A 13,341-nucleotide genomic window follows, 5' to 3' on the forward strand; every position below is an offset into this window, starting at 1 on the left:
CTCCCGCGTCCCCCATCCCACATCCCCCTCCCACGTCCCCCCCATGTCCCCCCTTCCTCCCCGCCCCCCACGTCCCTCCCTCCTGCATCCCCCATCACATCCCTCCCTCCCGCGTCCCCCCTCCTGCACCCCCCTCCCATGTCCCCCCTCTCACGTCCCCCCTTCCTCCCTGCCCCCCCGTCCCTCCCTCCCATGTCCCCCCTCCCACGTCCCTCCCTCCTGCATCCCCCCATCCGCCCTCCCGCATCCCCCTCCCACGCTGGGCCTCGCGTGGACGTCCTGCAGCCTCTTGCTCGCGACCCAGCGCCTTTGTGCCCCCGAACCCACGCCCGGCTCGGCGGGACCGCGGCCTCTCCTCCAGAGGCTGTGTCTGTTTCTGAAATAAGTGGCGAGAACAGGGCCAAGAGTTAGTTCCCCGCTCCCGTGCCCAGACTCCCGCATTGTTCGCATTTTACGGCCCCGCTCCGTCCGGCTGTCCGTGCGGAGGGTCCTGCGCTCGTCCCCAAGGCGGTGACTCATGACCGTCATCGTCACCCCTTTTCTGAATGGTTGGGAAGCCGGCCGCAGATGTGAAGCTGTCCCCTCCGAACAGAACAGAACAGAACTCTCCAGAGCTCCTGTCCCCAGACAAGGACACTTTCTGCTTAAATAAATGTCTTTATTGACTTCAGGGAGGAAGGGACAGGGAGAGACAGAAACATCCACGAGGAGAGAGAGTCATGGATCGGCTGCCCCTGCACGCCCCCTACCGGGGATCGAGCCCACAACCCGGGCCTGTGCCCTGACCGGGAACCGAACCCTGACCTCCGGGTTCCTAGGTCGACGCTCAGCCCCGGAGCCACCCGGCCGGGCTGTGTGGACTCCTGGGTTATCACTTTCCTCAGTGGATGTGAGCCCTTAGAATCCATGTGGGTATGCCCAGGGCGCCCCAGATGTGGGCAGCTGTGGGCCCTTGGATGTGGTTCCCGTGCCCGTTGGACACGACGCCTCTCAGCAGAGCTGGGGAGTGGATGCCTGTGTGTGCACACACATGCACACAGACACATACACACAGACACACAACGACAGAAACACACACACACGCACACAGACACATACACAGAAACACACAGAAACACATACACATATAAACACACAGAGACACACACATACACATAGAAACACACAGACAGAAACACACACATACACATAGAAACACACAGACAGAAACACACACATACCCATATAAACACACAGACAGAAACACATACATAGACATACACACAGAAATATACACAGACACGCACAGACACACATAGACAGAAACACACACATGCACACAGACACATAGACACAACGACAGAAACACACAGAGACATATAAACACACATACACACATATACATATAAACACAGAGAAACACACATGTACACATATAAGTACACGTATAAACACACATACACGTATACATACACATACAGAAACAGACAAGCACAGACACACATAGACAGAAACACATACAGACAGAAACACACAGAGAAACACAACACGCACAGACACACATAGAAACACACAGAAACACACACACACACACACACACGGCTCCACCTCTGGCTGCATCAGCCCCGCGAGCTTCCGTGTGAGCAAATCCTCTGAGCGAGCGCCGGCCCACGATCCTGGCTGCCTCGTTCCGCTCGTCTCCCCGGAGCTGGTGCTTTCCTGAGGACCCGCTCCTCGGTGCCCTCAGCCCTGTCCCTCTCCCCTCCCCTCCCGCTCCTTCCTGCCATGTGGGAGGGAGGGTGGGCAGCTCCTGGCTTCCACGGGGACCTCAGGGTGGGGGGGGGGTGCTGTTGGTCTGGAGGCCGCACACACCTGTCTGTCGCCATTCCTGGCTGTTCCCACCCCGGGCCCCCCGGCCTGAAGGAGGCCGCCCTCCACGCGGCTTGTTCTCCGTGACCGCCCCTCACCGCGCTCCGTGCTCGAGACCCCGAACGTGCCTTGCTCTGGCTTCATCCGCCCCGGAACGCGAGATCCCGTGTGAACACAAACCTCTTCCTTGCGGTCTGACTGGCATGTAGAAAGCTGTGTTTACTTAATCTTTAAACTCGATGGCTCTGGGGATGAGTGTGTACCGGTGAGACCATTACCACCACCCAGGCCATAGCTGTCCCTCAGCTCCCCACGTTCCTCCTGCCCCTTTGTCGTCATCATCGTCATCGTCATCATCATCAATACTTTTTATCCCGCTGATTTATTCCTGGCCCCGGCCGGTTCTCCCTCCATAGCTGTCCCTCAGCTCCCCACGTTCCTCCTGCCCCTTTGTCATCATCGTCATCATCATCGTCATCATTAATACTTCTTATCCCGCTGATTTATTCCTGGCACCGGCCAGTTCTCCCTCCATAGCTGTCCCTCAGCTCCCCACGTTCCTCCTGCCCCTTTGTCATCATCGTCATCATCATCGTCATCATTAATACTTCTTATCCCGCTGATTTATCCTGGCACCGGCCGGTTCTCCCTGTGGCCAGGTCCCACGTGGAGGACTGAAGCGTGGCGTTTCAGACTAGAGTGTGAGTGACTTCCTCTCGGAGGGAGGCAGACCCTCTCTGCCCCGTCGCTGAGGCGGTGACTCATGGCCTGTGGGGAAGCACTTGTTGACTCAGGCCCCCACCTTGCCCTTCCAGCGGAAATTCCACCCTCGGCGGCCCAGCAGCTGCGGAGCAGCCGGTGGTAAAACCTCCGATGCTTTCCCCTCCGAGAACTATTTCAGTCACTCTCGTCCCAGCGCCACTGGTAGCAGCGCTAGGAGCCATTTATAGCCGGTGCCAGTCGGCCCGGGGAGCCGTCTCGTGAGTCTCGCCCCGAACCAGACACCAGCTCGCCCCCGTCCTCGGCCCCAGGGCACAAGCGTGTCCCCGGGAAGTAAGGCAGAGGCCCAGGCGGACGGGGCAACGTGCATGTCACGGCGTTTTCTTAGCGGTTCCACCCAGGGAACCTGTACATACACACGAGTCTTATCTTTTTTTTTAAATATTTTTTTTGTTGATTTCAGAGAGGAAGGGAGAGGTTGAGAGAGAAACATCCATGATGAGAGAGAACCATGGATCGGCTGCCTCCTGCACGCCCCCCACTGGGGATCGAGCCGGAAACCCGGGCCTGGGCCCTGACCGCCAATCAAGCAGTTAACCTCCTGGTTCGTCGGTCGACGCTCACCACCGAGTCATGCCGGCCGGGTGACTGTCCCAGCTCTTAAAACTCACCGAGTGATGAATGAAATTGTTCCTTGGCACTTCCGGTCCTCCTCAGCTGTTTTCTCCTTTATTTTGTTGTGAAACCGGCACGTGTGCAGCACAGAACTGGAAAATGGAGATAAAGTCAACAAAGAAGAACTCACACTCACGGCTTCACTCTGTGGGCACCTTGGGAAAGCCCTTCCATGTCGCTTGGGGGTCTTCCCTCGGTTTCTCTCTTTCTCTGTGTGTTTATACATGTACATGCATACATGTACACACATACATGTATACACGCACATGCATACATGTACACACGTACACATGCACGCTCCTATATCGGTGCACATAAAACCTGGTCGCGCTGCCAAAGTGTTTAAGCCTGTGCTAGTTCTTAACGGACACGTTGGCCTGCAGGCGCGCGGAGGCGGACCTGGGTTTTAAACAGCCGCCCTGCGCCCACTTGTGCTGCCTCCCTGGGCCTCGCCACGCCCACTGCTGGACGTGCGGGCCGTCCGCCGTTGCTCTCGTGTGGCTGTGATGACCTCGGCGGTGATCAGCCTCCCTGCTCACGCGCTTCATCATCTCCTTAGAACCAGTTCTTGGAAGTGGAAGGGCTGTGCCAAAGGCGACGGAGGGTTTACGGCCCCGGCGTGTGCCGCCGGGACTCGGGGGAACGAGGCGGTTCGGACAGCAGCGAGGACTGGTCTGGCTTTGGTCGGCAACGGCCTCCACAAGATGCAGCCAGTCCCCGCCCTCGCCAGGGCCAGGTGCCCCGTCTGTGCGCGTGCCTGCTCGCTCTGATGTATTTGCAAGTGCAGGCAGGTCAGTCCTCGGGGCTCTGTGTGCAGAGCAGGGGTGTGGCCCCAGCCGAGGGGAGCCGGCGGCGTTGGGACTGGGTGCTGCTGCGGACCAGTTCTTACCAGGCATACCGAGGCCACGTCATTCTGGTAATTCTGTGTGTTTTGTTGATGGTTTTGCTGTTTATTTTTTTAAAATATATTTTTATGGATTTCAGAGAGGGAGAGAAACATTAGTGATGAGAGGGAATCATGGATCAGCTGCCTCCTGCACGCCCCCTCCTGGGGATCGAGCCCGCAACCCGGGCCTGTGCCCTGACCGAAATCGAACCCGGGACCCTTCGGTCTGCAGGTGACGCTCTGTCCACTGAGCCACCCCAGCCAGGGCGGTTTGGCTCTTGAGAACGGCCCCTGCGTGTTGTGCTGGCGCGCTGGCGAGTGTTTCCGGGCGCGGGGCTGTGATTTGCCTTGAGGGGGGCCTTCTGTGTCAGCCGAGCCGGCTGGGTGTGGGTTGGCTCGGGGATGTTGGCCGTGAATCCGACGTTAACGAGACGACGGTTCGGACAGCAGCCTTCCCTTACCCTCGGTCTCGCTTCCCACGGTTTCAGTTGCCTGCCGTCAATGGGGGCCCAGAAATAGCAAATGGAAAATTCCAGAAATAACCCATTCACACGTTTGAAATTGCCCGGGATGGGAGTCCTCCCTCTGTCCGGTGACTCCACGCTGCTCACACTTCCTGCCCGCTGGTCGCTTAGTAACCGACCGCCTGGGGATCACACGGGCTGCCGTGGCGTCTCAGTGCTCAGCCGTGGTGCTGCCGGCTGGCGAGGCTCAGCGGTGGGGCGTCGACCTATGAACCAGGAGGTCAGGGTTCAGTTCCCGGTCAGGGCACATGTGGGCTCGATCCCGGGGCGGGGGGGCAGGGCAGGGCACGGGGCGGGGCAGCCAATCCATGATTCTCTCTCATCATTGATGTTTCTCTCCCTCTCCCTTCCTGTCTGAAATCAATAAAGACATAATTTTTTTAAATGATTTAAAAAAGAGAACCATTTGGTTCAGTGTTTGTGCGCCCTCAGTTCACCGGCTCTTGCCAGGTTTTGGACCGTAAACTTCGTGAGTCCCCCTAAAAAACAGTCTGCTGGCACCTTTGGCTGCATTTTCTTGGTGCAAAGCTTGGTCTGGCTTCGCCCATCAGGGAGTGGAAACGGAGTTCTCGGCCGTGACGGTGTGCACGCATTTTGGGGGGCCACCCGACAGTGAAGTCCTGTCCGTCTGAGACCCGTGCCCTGGGTCTCTCTCCCGCCTCCGCGTTCCCGGCGGCCGGCTGTTCTGTCCTCCCGTGGGCTCGCGTGCTGGTGCAGCCACTGGCGAGGCGAGGAGCTCAGAGCGGCCGCCTCGGCCCTCCAGCCGGTGGCAGGCCTCGGGGGGCACCTCTGGCTCGGCGGCTGCGTCCCCGAGGTGTGCGCTGGGTCTGCCGTCGCTGGACTCGCTTTGGCGAACCCCAGGCCTCTGTTGGGGGGGGGACTGTCCAGGCTCCGACCCCCACACTTAGCTCTGCCAACCAGCAGCCTCACAGCCCTCTCCTCCCCCCCCCCCCGCCCGGCATCTCCCTCCCTCTGGGCTGCCTCTGGCCGCAGCGCTCGCCCCGTTAAGTGATCCGCGCACTCGGGAAATCCAAGAAGAAAGCGGGGAGGCCCTTGCGGGAGGCGGCGCTGATGCCTGCCAGCTGGTGCCCTGAGATGGGCGATAAGGCTGCGCCCATCTGCCGACGGGACGGGACGCCATCTGCTCGGCCCCTCGGTGCCGTCACCACCCCCGGGGGCGCCGGGGCCACTTGGGGGCTTGTCCTGGGTGGGACGAGGGCTCCATTTGGTCGCTCTGGCCCATCTCGGGTGAACTGCGCCGTCCGTTCGGGGGGGGGGGGGTGGGGACCTGCCAGGAAGGGCCCCGGCTCTGAGTGGGACCGGGAGCGTCCGTGCTGACCACCGCCCACGTGACGCAGCCCCGAGGGGACCGTCCGAGGCCCCCGGGCCCGTGGCGGGAGGGGGGGGCACTGACCGCGGTTGGTGGGACCAGCTGCTGTGTGGGAGGGAATGGGAAGCCCTGGCCATTAGCAGTGGCCCTGGGGCCTGGGGGAAGGACCTTGGCCTCGCCAGCTGGGCCGCCAGGAAGCACGCACAGGGCCCTGGCTGAGGCGGAAGCTCGGGCTGACGCGCCTTCTCTGTGAGCCTTCTCTGGAGAAGTAGGAGAGGGCGTCGGTGAAAGCATTTCGTGCGCCTTCCAAAGGTGCAGGGGCTCGTGTGGCGGTGGATCGGCCCTTCCTTATTCCTGTGAGACGGGGCGAGCCTGGGGTAGCTCCCTGAATGGGAAACAGCTCGGAGGCCACCCTGCCCCCCACCCCGCCTTCCCGGAGGAGGAGGCTGGGGGTCAGAGGTTCCTGCCTCTGTGCCGCAGGGCTGGGCGTGGCCCTGGGGATTGGAAAGGGCTCCACTCCCTCCTCCTTGAAAGTAATGTCTTTAAGAGGCATTACTGTCCGGCTGGCGTGGCTCGGGTGGAGCGTCCACCTAGGAACCAGGAGGTCAGGGTTCGATTCCCTGTCGGGTTGCGGGCTCGGTCCCCGGTGTGGGGGGAAGAGGTTCCTTTTTCCCCGTCAGCCTTCGGCCTTCACTTTCCTTACCCTCGGGTTTTGGGGGCACATCTCGGGGAGGTGACAAAGTAGTAATTTAGTTCCCAGAGGCGATCTCATGGCGTGTGAAGGAACCATTAGCAATGATCACACAGGAGGCCCCTCTCCGAGTGAGAAGCGAGCTGACTGTCCTGCACAGCTGCGCGGCCTCCACCGAAGCAACCCCAGGTCCTGCAGGGGCCCGAGGAGGAGGGCGTGGGGCTGCCCACGGCAGGGCGCGCCTCGCTGGGGCACCGGGTGGGGACCAGGGAGCGTGTGCTGGTCCGTAAACAGCCGGTTCCCTGTGGGTGGGCGGGGTGGAGGCCGAGGAATGCACCGTGCGTGGGCCCAGTTCTCTGCGAATAATCCTCCCTTTGTGTCCCCAGCACCTCCCCGGCTGCTGCCCGAGCCGCTCGCCCTCCCCCGGCCTCAGGACCTGCATCTCCGCCTCCCGCCGCCGCGTCCTGCCAGGGTGCGGCCAAGGACCTGGGCAGGTATGTACGAGGCCCCCTCCCCCCGCTGCCCCGCCCGGGCCCCGCCCCAGCCCGGGGTGAGCTGCGTCGTAGGTGCCAACAGGGCGGTGACGATGTGGCCCCCTGATGCTTGTCCCTGATCCCTGGGCTGCGGTGACCTGAGGCTCTGAGCAGGCCGCCAGCAGCAGTGCCACGGCCTGTGAGAGCACACGTGAGCAGGCGTGTCCAGGGAAACAGCACTAGCAGCATGTGTGTGTGTGTGTGTGTGTATGTGTGAGCACATGTGAGCAGGCGTGTCCAGGGAAACAACACTAGCAGCATATGTGTGTGTGAGCACACGTGAGCAGGCGTGTCCAGGGAAACAGCACTAGCAGCATGTGTGTGTGTGTGTGTGTGTGTGAGAGAGAGAGAGAGAGAGGGAGGGAGACGGGTGGGTGGGTGTACGGAACTGGCTATTGGGAGTGTGGAGTCAGGCAAGTGTGAACCTGGCAGGGCGGGCGCAGGCCCAGCCCCAGGGAAGAGCTGCTGTGGCCGCGCCTCCAGCTGGCAGAGCCCCCCTCGGTCTTTCTTTAGGGTCCCCCCCCCCCCTGGATGAGGCCCACCACGCGGTGCAGGGCGAGGTGCTGCCCGTCGAGGGGCCCCAGCCGCAGTGACGCTGCGTTGGCACCGCGGCCGACACACAGCTCACCCTCCCAGCTCGTGTGCAGGACCCTCTGTCCCTCACGGGGCGCTGGTGACGGACCGCTCTGCTCGGCGGGTCCCGACCGCCCCCCCCCTCCCCCGCCCCGACGAGCCTTCTGGACAGTGATTTGTGTGGCGTGAGCGCCGACCTCCGACCTCCGGGGTGTGTCGAAGGGAAAGCCTGTGCCTCGGGGAGCCCTGGTGGCCGGGGCGGCACCGAGGCCCCGGAACTACGCCCAGGAGAGTGTTGGGGGGCAGCCATGTCCAAGCCGAGGGCGCAGAGGTGACGGAGGAGTCGGGGGAGGGTCCGCGTGTGCAGCGGGGTCCTGAGGAGGCCATGAGGGGGCGTTGGACCGCGCCCTCTAGTGGGGACGGTGCGCTGTGGGGCTCAGCTCTTCTCCCTCGTCTCTGAGCTGCCTGAGGCCGCGGGTCCTGAGGCCCCGGGCGGGGTCCTTACCTGCACCCCGCAGTGTCTCAGGGACAGAGCAGGAGCTTTCTCTCACACACACGCACGCACGCACGCACGCACACACACACACACACACACACACCACACGCACGCACGCACACGCCACCTGCGCATACACATTCACACATGCCACGCACACACAAATGCCCATGCACCCATACACACACCCATACACACACCCTCACACACACCCTCTCACACACACACACTCTCTCTCACACACACACACCCTCTCACACAAACCCTCTCACACACACACACTCACACCCTCACACACACACACACTCACACACACACACTCTCTCACACACACTCTCACACACACACCCTCTCACACACACACGCTCACACACACACACCCTCTCACACACACACACGCTCACACACACGCTCACACACACACACTCTCTCACACACACTCACACACACACCCTCTCACACACACACACGCTCACACACACACACCCTCTCACACACACACTCACACCCTCACACACACACCCTCTCACACACACACTCACACCCTCACACACACACATACACTCTCACACACACACACTCACACACACACTCTCTCACACACACACTCTCACACACCCTCACACACATCCTCTCACACAGACACACACATACACACACTCACATACACACTCTCACACACACACACTCATACACACACACATACACTCTCACACACACACACTCACACACTCACACACATACACATACACTCTCACACACACATACACACACATTCATACACACATACACACACATACACTCACACACACACACACTCACACACACACTCTCACACACATACACACACACACACTGATACACACATACACACACACACACACACACACACACACACACACACACGGCCAATGTCCCTGCGGTGCATTTGTCTGATGTTCTCCTCCTGGGGCGCCTGCGGGGGGGGGGGTTGGGGAGGGGGTCGCAGGGGTGTGTCCCCGTCACATCGGGGCCCATGCTGCCACGTGGCTGTGGCGGACGCTGCCGGACGCTGGGCCGCACCGCGCTGGCGGGTTCCTGCTGTGGCCGCTCTGGCCCCGCCCACACCGTCCTCTTCAGAGGGGTCACGGAGGACCCACCCTCGGCAGGGGGTTCCCGCTCCCGCTGAGGGTGGAGCGGCCAATCAGGGATCGGGAGTCCTTCCGGGGGGGGGGATCTGTCCCCTCCCGCCTGTTAACGACTTCGCTACCGTCTTTGTGTTGGTGTGGACTCGCGTCCTGCCCTCCGTGTCACCCACGCGGCTGTGTCTGTCCCGTTGCTCACCTGCTCCAGCTTTGGCCCCAGGCTGCTGACTCCGTGACGTAGGACACCTCGATGCGGTGTGAGGGTCCAGAAGCTGGAGGCGGGTCAGGGTCTGGTCAGATTTGCGTTTTTAAAGGGCCTCTCGCTGCCTGGCGGGCAGAAATGGTCTCAGCGCTAACCAGGGCCCGTGCCCTGCAGCTCCAGGCCTGGTCCTGTGGCGTGGACAGGACAGGGATGGGACAGGCACAGGGACAGGATGGGACCGGACGGGACAGGGATGGGACAGGAACAGGGATAGGATGGGACCAGACGGGACAGGGATAGGATGGGACAGGGACAGGGATAGGATGGGACAGAGATAGGATGGGACAGGGACAGGGATAGGATGGGACAGGGACAGGGATAGGATGGGACAGGGACTGGGATAGGATGGGACAGGGATAGGACGGGACAGGCACAGGGACAGGATGGGACCAGACGGGACAGGATGGGACAGGGACAGGGACAGGATGGGACAGGGACAGGGATAGGATGGGACAGGGACAGGGATAGGATGGGACAGGGACTGGGATAGGATGGGACAGGGACAGGACGGGACAGGCACAGGGACAGGATGGGACCAGACGGGACAGGGACAGGATGGGACAGGGACAGGATGGGACAGGGACAGGATGGGACCAGACGGGATGGGACAGGGACGGCTGTGATGCCATCACCTCACCTTCCCGCCGATGCCAACTCCGCCGTCTCCGAGGCCCGGACCCAGGGACCCAGGGACCCAGGGACCCAGATACACCGGGTCTCCCCTGGCGGCTGCCCCGAGGTTTTCGAAACAAGTTTCAAACGTGCAGGACGACAGCTTCGCTTTGCTGCTGTGGACGTCGCTGTCCCCCGCCCGGGCTGGCCTGTGCACACCCCCACCTGCGCCCTGTCCAGCCGCTCTGTCGTGGAGCCGGTGGCCTTCTGTCGTCCCCACATCTGGGGCTGCGTCAGCCCCTCGCTGTCCCTGGCGGGGGCAGGGCGTGGATCTGGGGTCTCTGCGAAGAGCCGGGGCAGCGTCTGGTTCTGACGGACAGATGTTCTGCTCCTGGAACACGCTTCCTGCTGCCTCGGCCGCCCCCGCGGCTGTAGGGGAACCCGCACAGCCCGTTTCCCGTTTCCTGTGCAAATGGCTTTTCTCCGGGGGGTCCCCCGCCCACCCCCACGCCCGTGGGGAAGCGTTAGCCGTGGGGAGAGCAGCTGTGCTGCGGGGGCTGGGGGGCAGGGAGCCGAGCGGCCGCCCTGCCCGCAGCCCCAGCCGCTCCCGGCCCCCGGGGCTGATGGATGATGGAGCATCGTGCCGGGAGGTTGAGCTCCGGGAGGCTGGTGATGAGGCTTCCCAGGAATGCGAGCGGAAGCCCTCACGCAGGCCACGGCGGCCACGCTGACCACGGGTGGCTCCTGGGAGGAGAGGGTGCTTGTGGCTGAGAGCCTGCCGGGGGGGCCCGAGGGCGGGTGGGGCGTGACCCGAACAGACACAGAGCTGACCTCGCTGTGCCTGCGGGGACGCTGCCCCGGAGGAACTGCTAACCCGGAGACCTGGCCGGGGCTGCCCGGAAAAATGAGCCGGAGGAGAAGCAGCCACTTTCTGCCGGGAGGAAGCTGGTTCCAGGGCGCTGACGCAGGAGGACAGGGGACACATCCCGAGAAATTCACCCTGAACTGCAGCCTGGGGGGCGGGTGGGGGCAGGTGGCCTCGGCTCTCCAGGAGTTCTGACCCAGACCTGAGAGAATCAGGAGGAACTGGACAAGGTCATGGTCAGGAGTCAATGGTCCAAGGGTCAGGGGGTCAAAGAATCAGGGGACAAACAGGGTAAATGCTCAAGGTTGAAGAGTCAAAGGTAAAAGGTCATTCTGTTAGGGATTGGGGTCAAGGGTCAAAGATGGGGGTCATGGGTCAAAGGATTAAAGGTAAAAAATGTCAAAGTCCAAGAGGCAACAGTCAAAGCTTATTGGTTGAGGGTCAGAGATCAGGGGTCATGATAGGGGTTGGGATCAAGGGTCATGGGGTCAAGGGTCATAGACTATGGGCCAAGGCTCAAAGTCAAGGATCTGGGGTCAAAAGTGAAAGGAGCAAGGGCCAAAGGGTCAAGAGTTAGGGATCAAGTGTTACAGTTTAGGGGTCAAGAGCCAGGTTTCAAGATTAATGCCCAAGGGTCAAAGGTCAAAGGGTCCAGGGTCAAAGGTAAGGAGAAAGAGAGAATTCAGAAAATGGAGAGAATGAGGAGAGAAGAAATAGAATGCAGAAGAGAATCGTGGTGGAAGACAGGCTTGTGTTAGGATGGTTTTGGGAGATTTGCTGATGGTTTGGAGCAGGGGTCCTCAAACTTTTTAAACGGGGGGCCAGTTCCCTGTCCCTCAGACCGTTGGAGGGCCGGACTATAGTTTAAAAAAAAAATTATGAACAAATTCCTATGTGCACTGCGGGCCTGGGACGCGTCGGCTGCTAAGCAGGACAGGCAGTGGCACCCAGCGGGCCAGATAAGTGTCCTCGGCGGGCCGCGTGTGGCCCGCGGGCCGTAGTTTGAGGACGCCTGGTTTGGAGGAAGAAGAGAGAGAATAATGCCAAGGCCAGTGTTCTGGGCCCAGTGGCTGCAGTGTAGACGGGCTCTGTGATCATTAGGAAAGGCACTATGTTTAGGGCTTGGTAGTGCACAAGTGCAGAAACACACCTACACACGCAGTGTGCACACGTGCACCTGCACACATGCCTGCACATACAGCAGGCACACATGCATGTGCACATATGCCTACACATACAGTGGGCACATGGGCACCTGCACCCACACCTACACATACAACGGGCACACACGCCTACACATACAGCAGGCACGCATGCATGTGCGCATATGCCTACACATACAGCAGGCACACATGCACGTGCACACGCCCACACGTACAGCAGGCACACACACTCCTTCACCCAGTCTGCCCTCCCCTCCTCCTAACGGCGCTCTAAGTAGATGCTCACGGACTGTACCGCTGGCCCCGTCGTTCCGGATTTCTGTTCCGTCTGGAGCCTGAGTCAGCAGTTCTGCTCCTCGGCTCCCGGTTCTCACCGCCCGCTCCCAAGTAGGGCACGGCTGGGCGGCCCGTGTCCCTGCTGATTAGCATGGGAGCCATTCACTCCCCACCGCTGACGGCTGGCTGCTGCTCCCGGGCCCTCTCTCTGCTCACAGGCAGGAAGGACCTGGAGGTTTGGAGCTCCTGAGCCTGCTGTTTGCATTTCCATTTGGGAAGCGGGCCTACCCTGAACGGCCTCGGGGCCCCGGGGGGACCCTCCTCAGTGCCAGGTGGGCGGGTCCTGCCTTTCCCAACCTGTTTCTCCAGAAGCCAGCCTCCTGGTCGTGGTCGGTGTTGGCGGCTCGAACGCTCACCGTGTTGACACCTGAGTTTTCCTTGCGAGGCCTCGCCCTCCTCCTGTGCAGGAGCCTCAGAACCAGCCGCTTAAGCTCCGGAGGAGCCGGGGGGGGGGGGGGGGGGGGCGGGGGAGGGGCGGGGAGACACGCCAACATGCACACCGAACGCCACGCTTAGCGCTTCACAGAGACGGAGGCGTTCGTGGTGCCTCTGGAATTTTCTGCTCCTTTTGGGAATTACTCTGCGAGAAGGAAGAGAAGAGACACTGGCTCCGCTGTGGAGGCCAGACAGCAGCAGGGACCGGGCCCAGGCGAGTCGGTCGGTCGGTTCGCCCTCCCCGTTGGGAACGAGACGGGCCTTCATC

At 61.3% G+C, this 13,341-nt stretch overlaps 1 protein-coding gene across 6 annotated transcripts; it reads right to left on the reverse strand.

The window, feature by feature from the left end:
• Positions 1-2,420: 2,420 nt before the first annotated feature.
• LOC308257567 (uncharacterized protein) lies at positions 2,421-12,978 on the reverse strand. Of its 6 annotated transcripts, none has more exons than XM_080687504.1 (4): positions 10,300-12,978; positions 9,600-9,727; positions 3,240-3,335; positions 2,421-2,616 (listed from the first exon to the last, which is right to left on the reverse strand). In XM_080687504.1, the coding sequence occupies exons 1-2, from the start codon at positions 11,257-11,259 to the stop codon at positions 9,695-9,697; spliced, it is 993 nt and encodes a 330-aa protein (XP_080543630.1). In that variant the 5' UTR covers positions 11,260-12,978; the 3' UTR covers positions 2,421-2,616; positions 3,240-3,335; positions 9,600-9,694. The 6 variants fall into 6 exon arrangements, with proteins under 6 accessions (XP_080543630.1, XP_080543627.1, XP_080543628.1 ...); XM_080687501.1 differs by having other exon boundaries at positions 3,240-4,859; XM_080687502.1 differs by lacking the exon at positions 2,421-2,616 and having other exon boundaries at positions 2,934-4,859; positions 10,300-11,360; positions 12,589-12,978.
• Positions 12,979-13,341: the final 363 nt, after the last annotated feature.

The sequence above is a fragment of the Plecotus auritus genome (genome assembly GCF_963455305.1).
Source record: "Plecotus auritus genome assembly, chromosome: 9".
NCBI classification, from domain to species: domain Eukaryota; kingdom Metazoa; phylum Chordata; class Mammalia; order Chiroptera; family Vespertilionidae; genus Plecotus; species Plecotus auritus.

Excerpts from the sequence above, each read along its gene's own strand:
- LOC308257567 (XM_080687504.1), bottom strand. The coding sequence starts at position 11,259 with ATGTGTCCCCTGTCCTCCTGCGTCAGCGCCCTGGAACCAGCTTCCTCC. Across the intron at positions 9,728-10,299 it reads GAGTTGGCATCGGCGGGAAG|GCAGCGAGAGGCCCTTTAAA; the intron begins GTGAGGTGATGG and ends TCTGCCCGCCAG.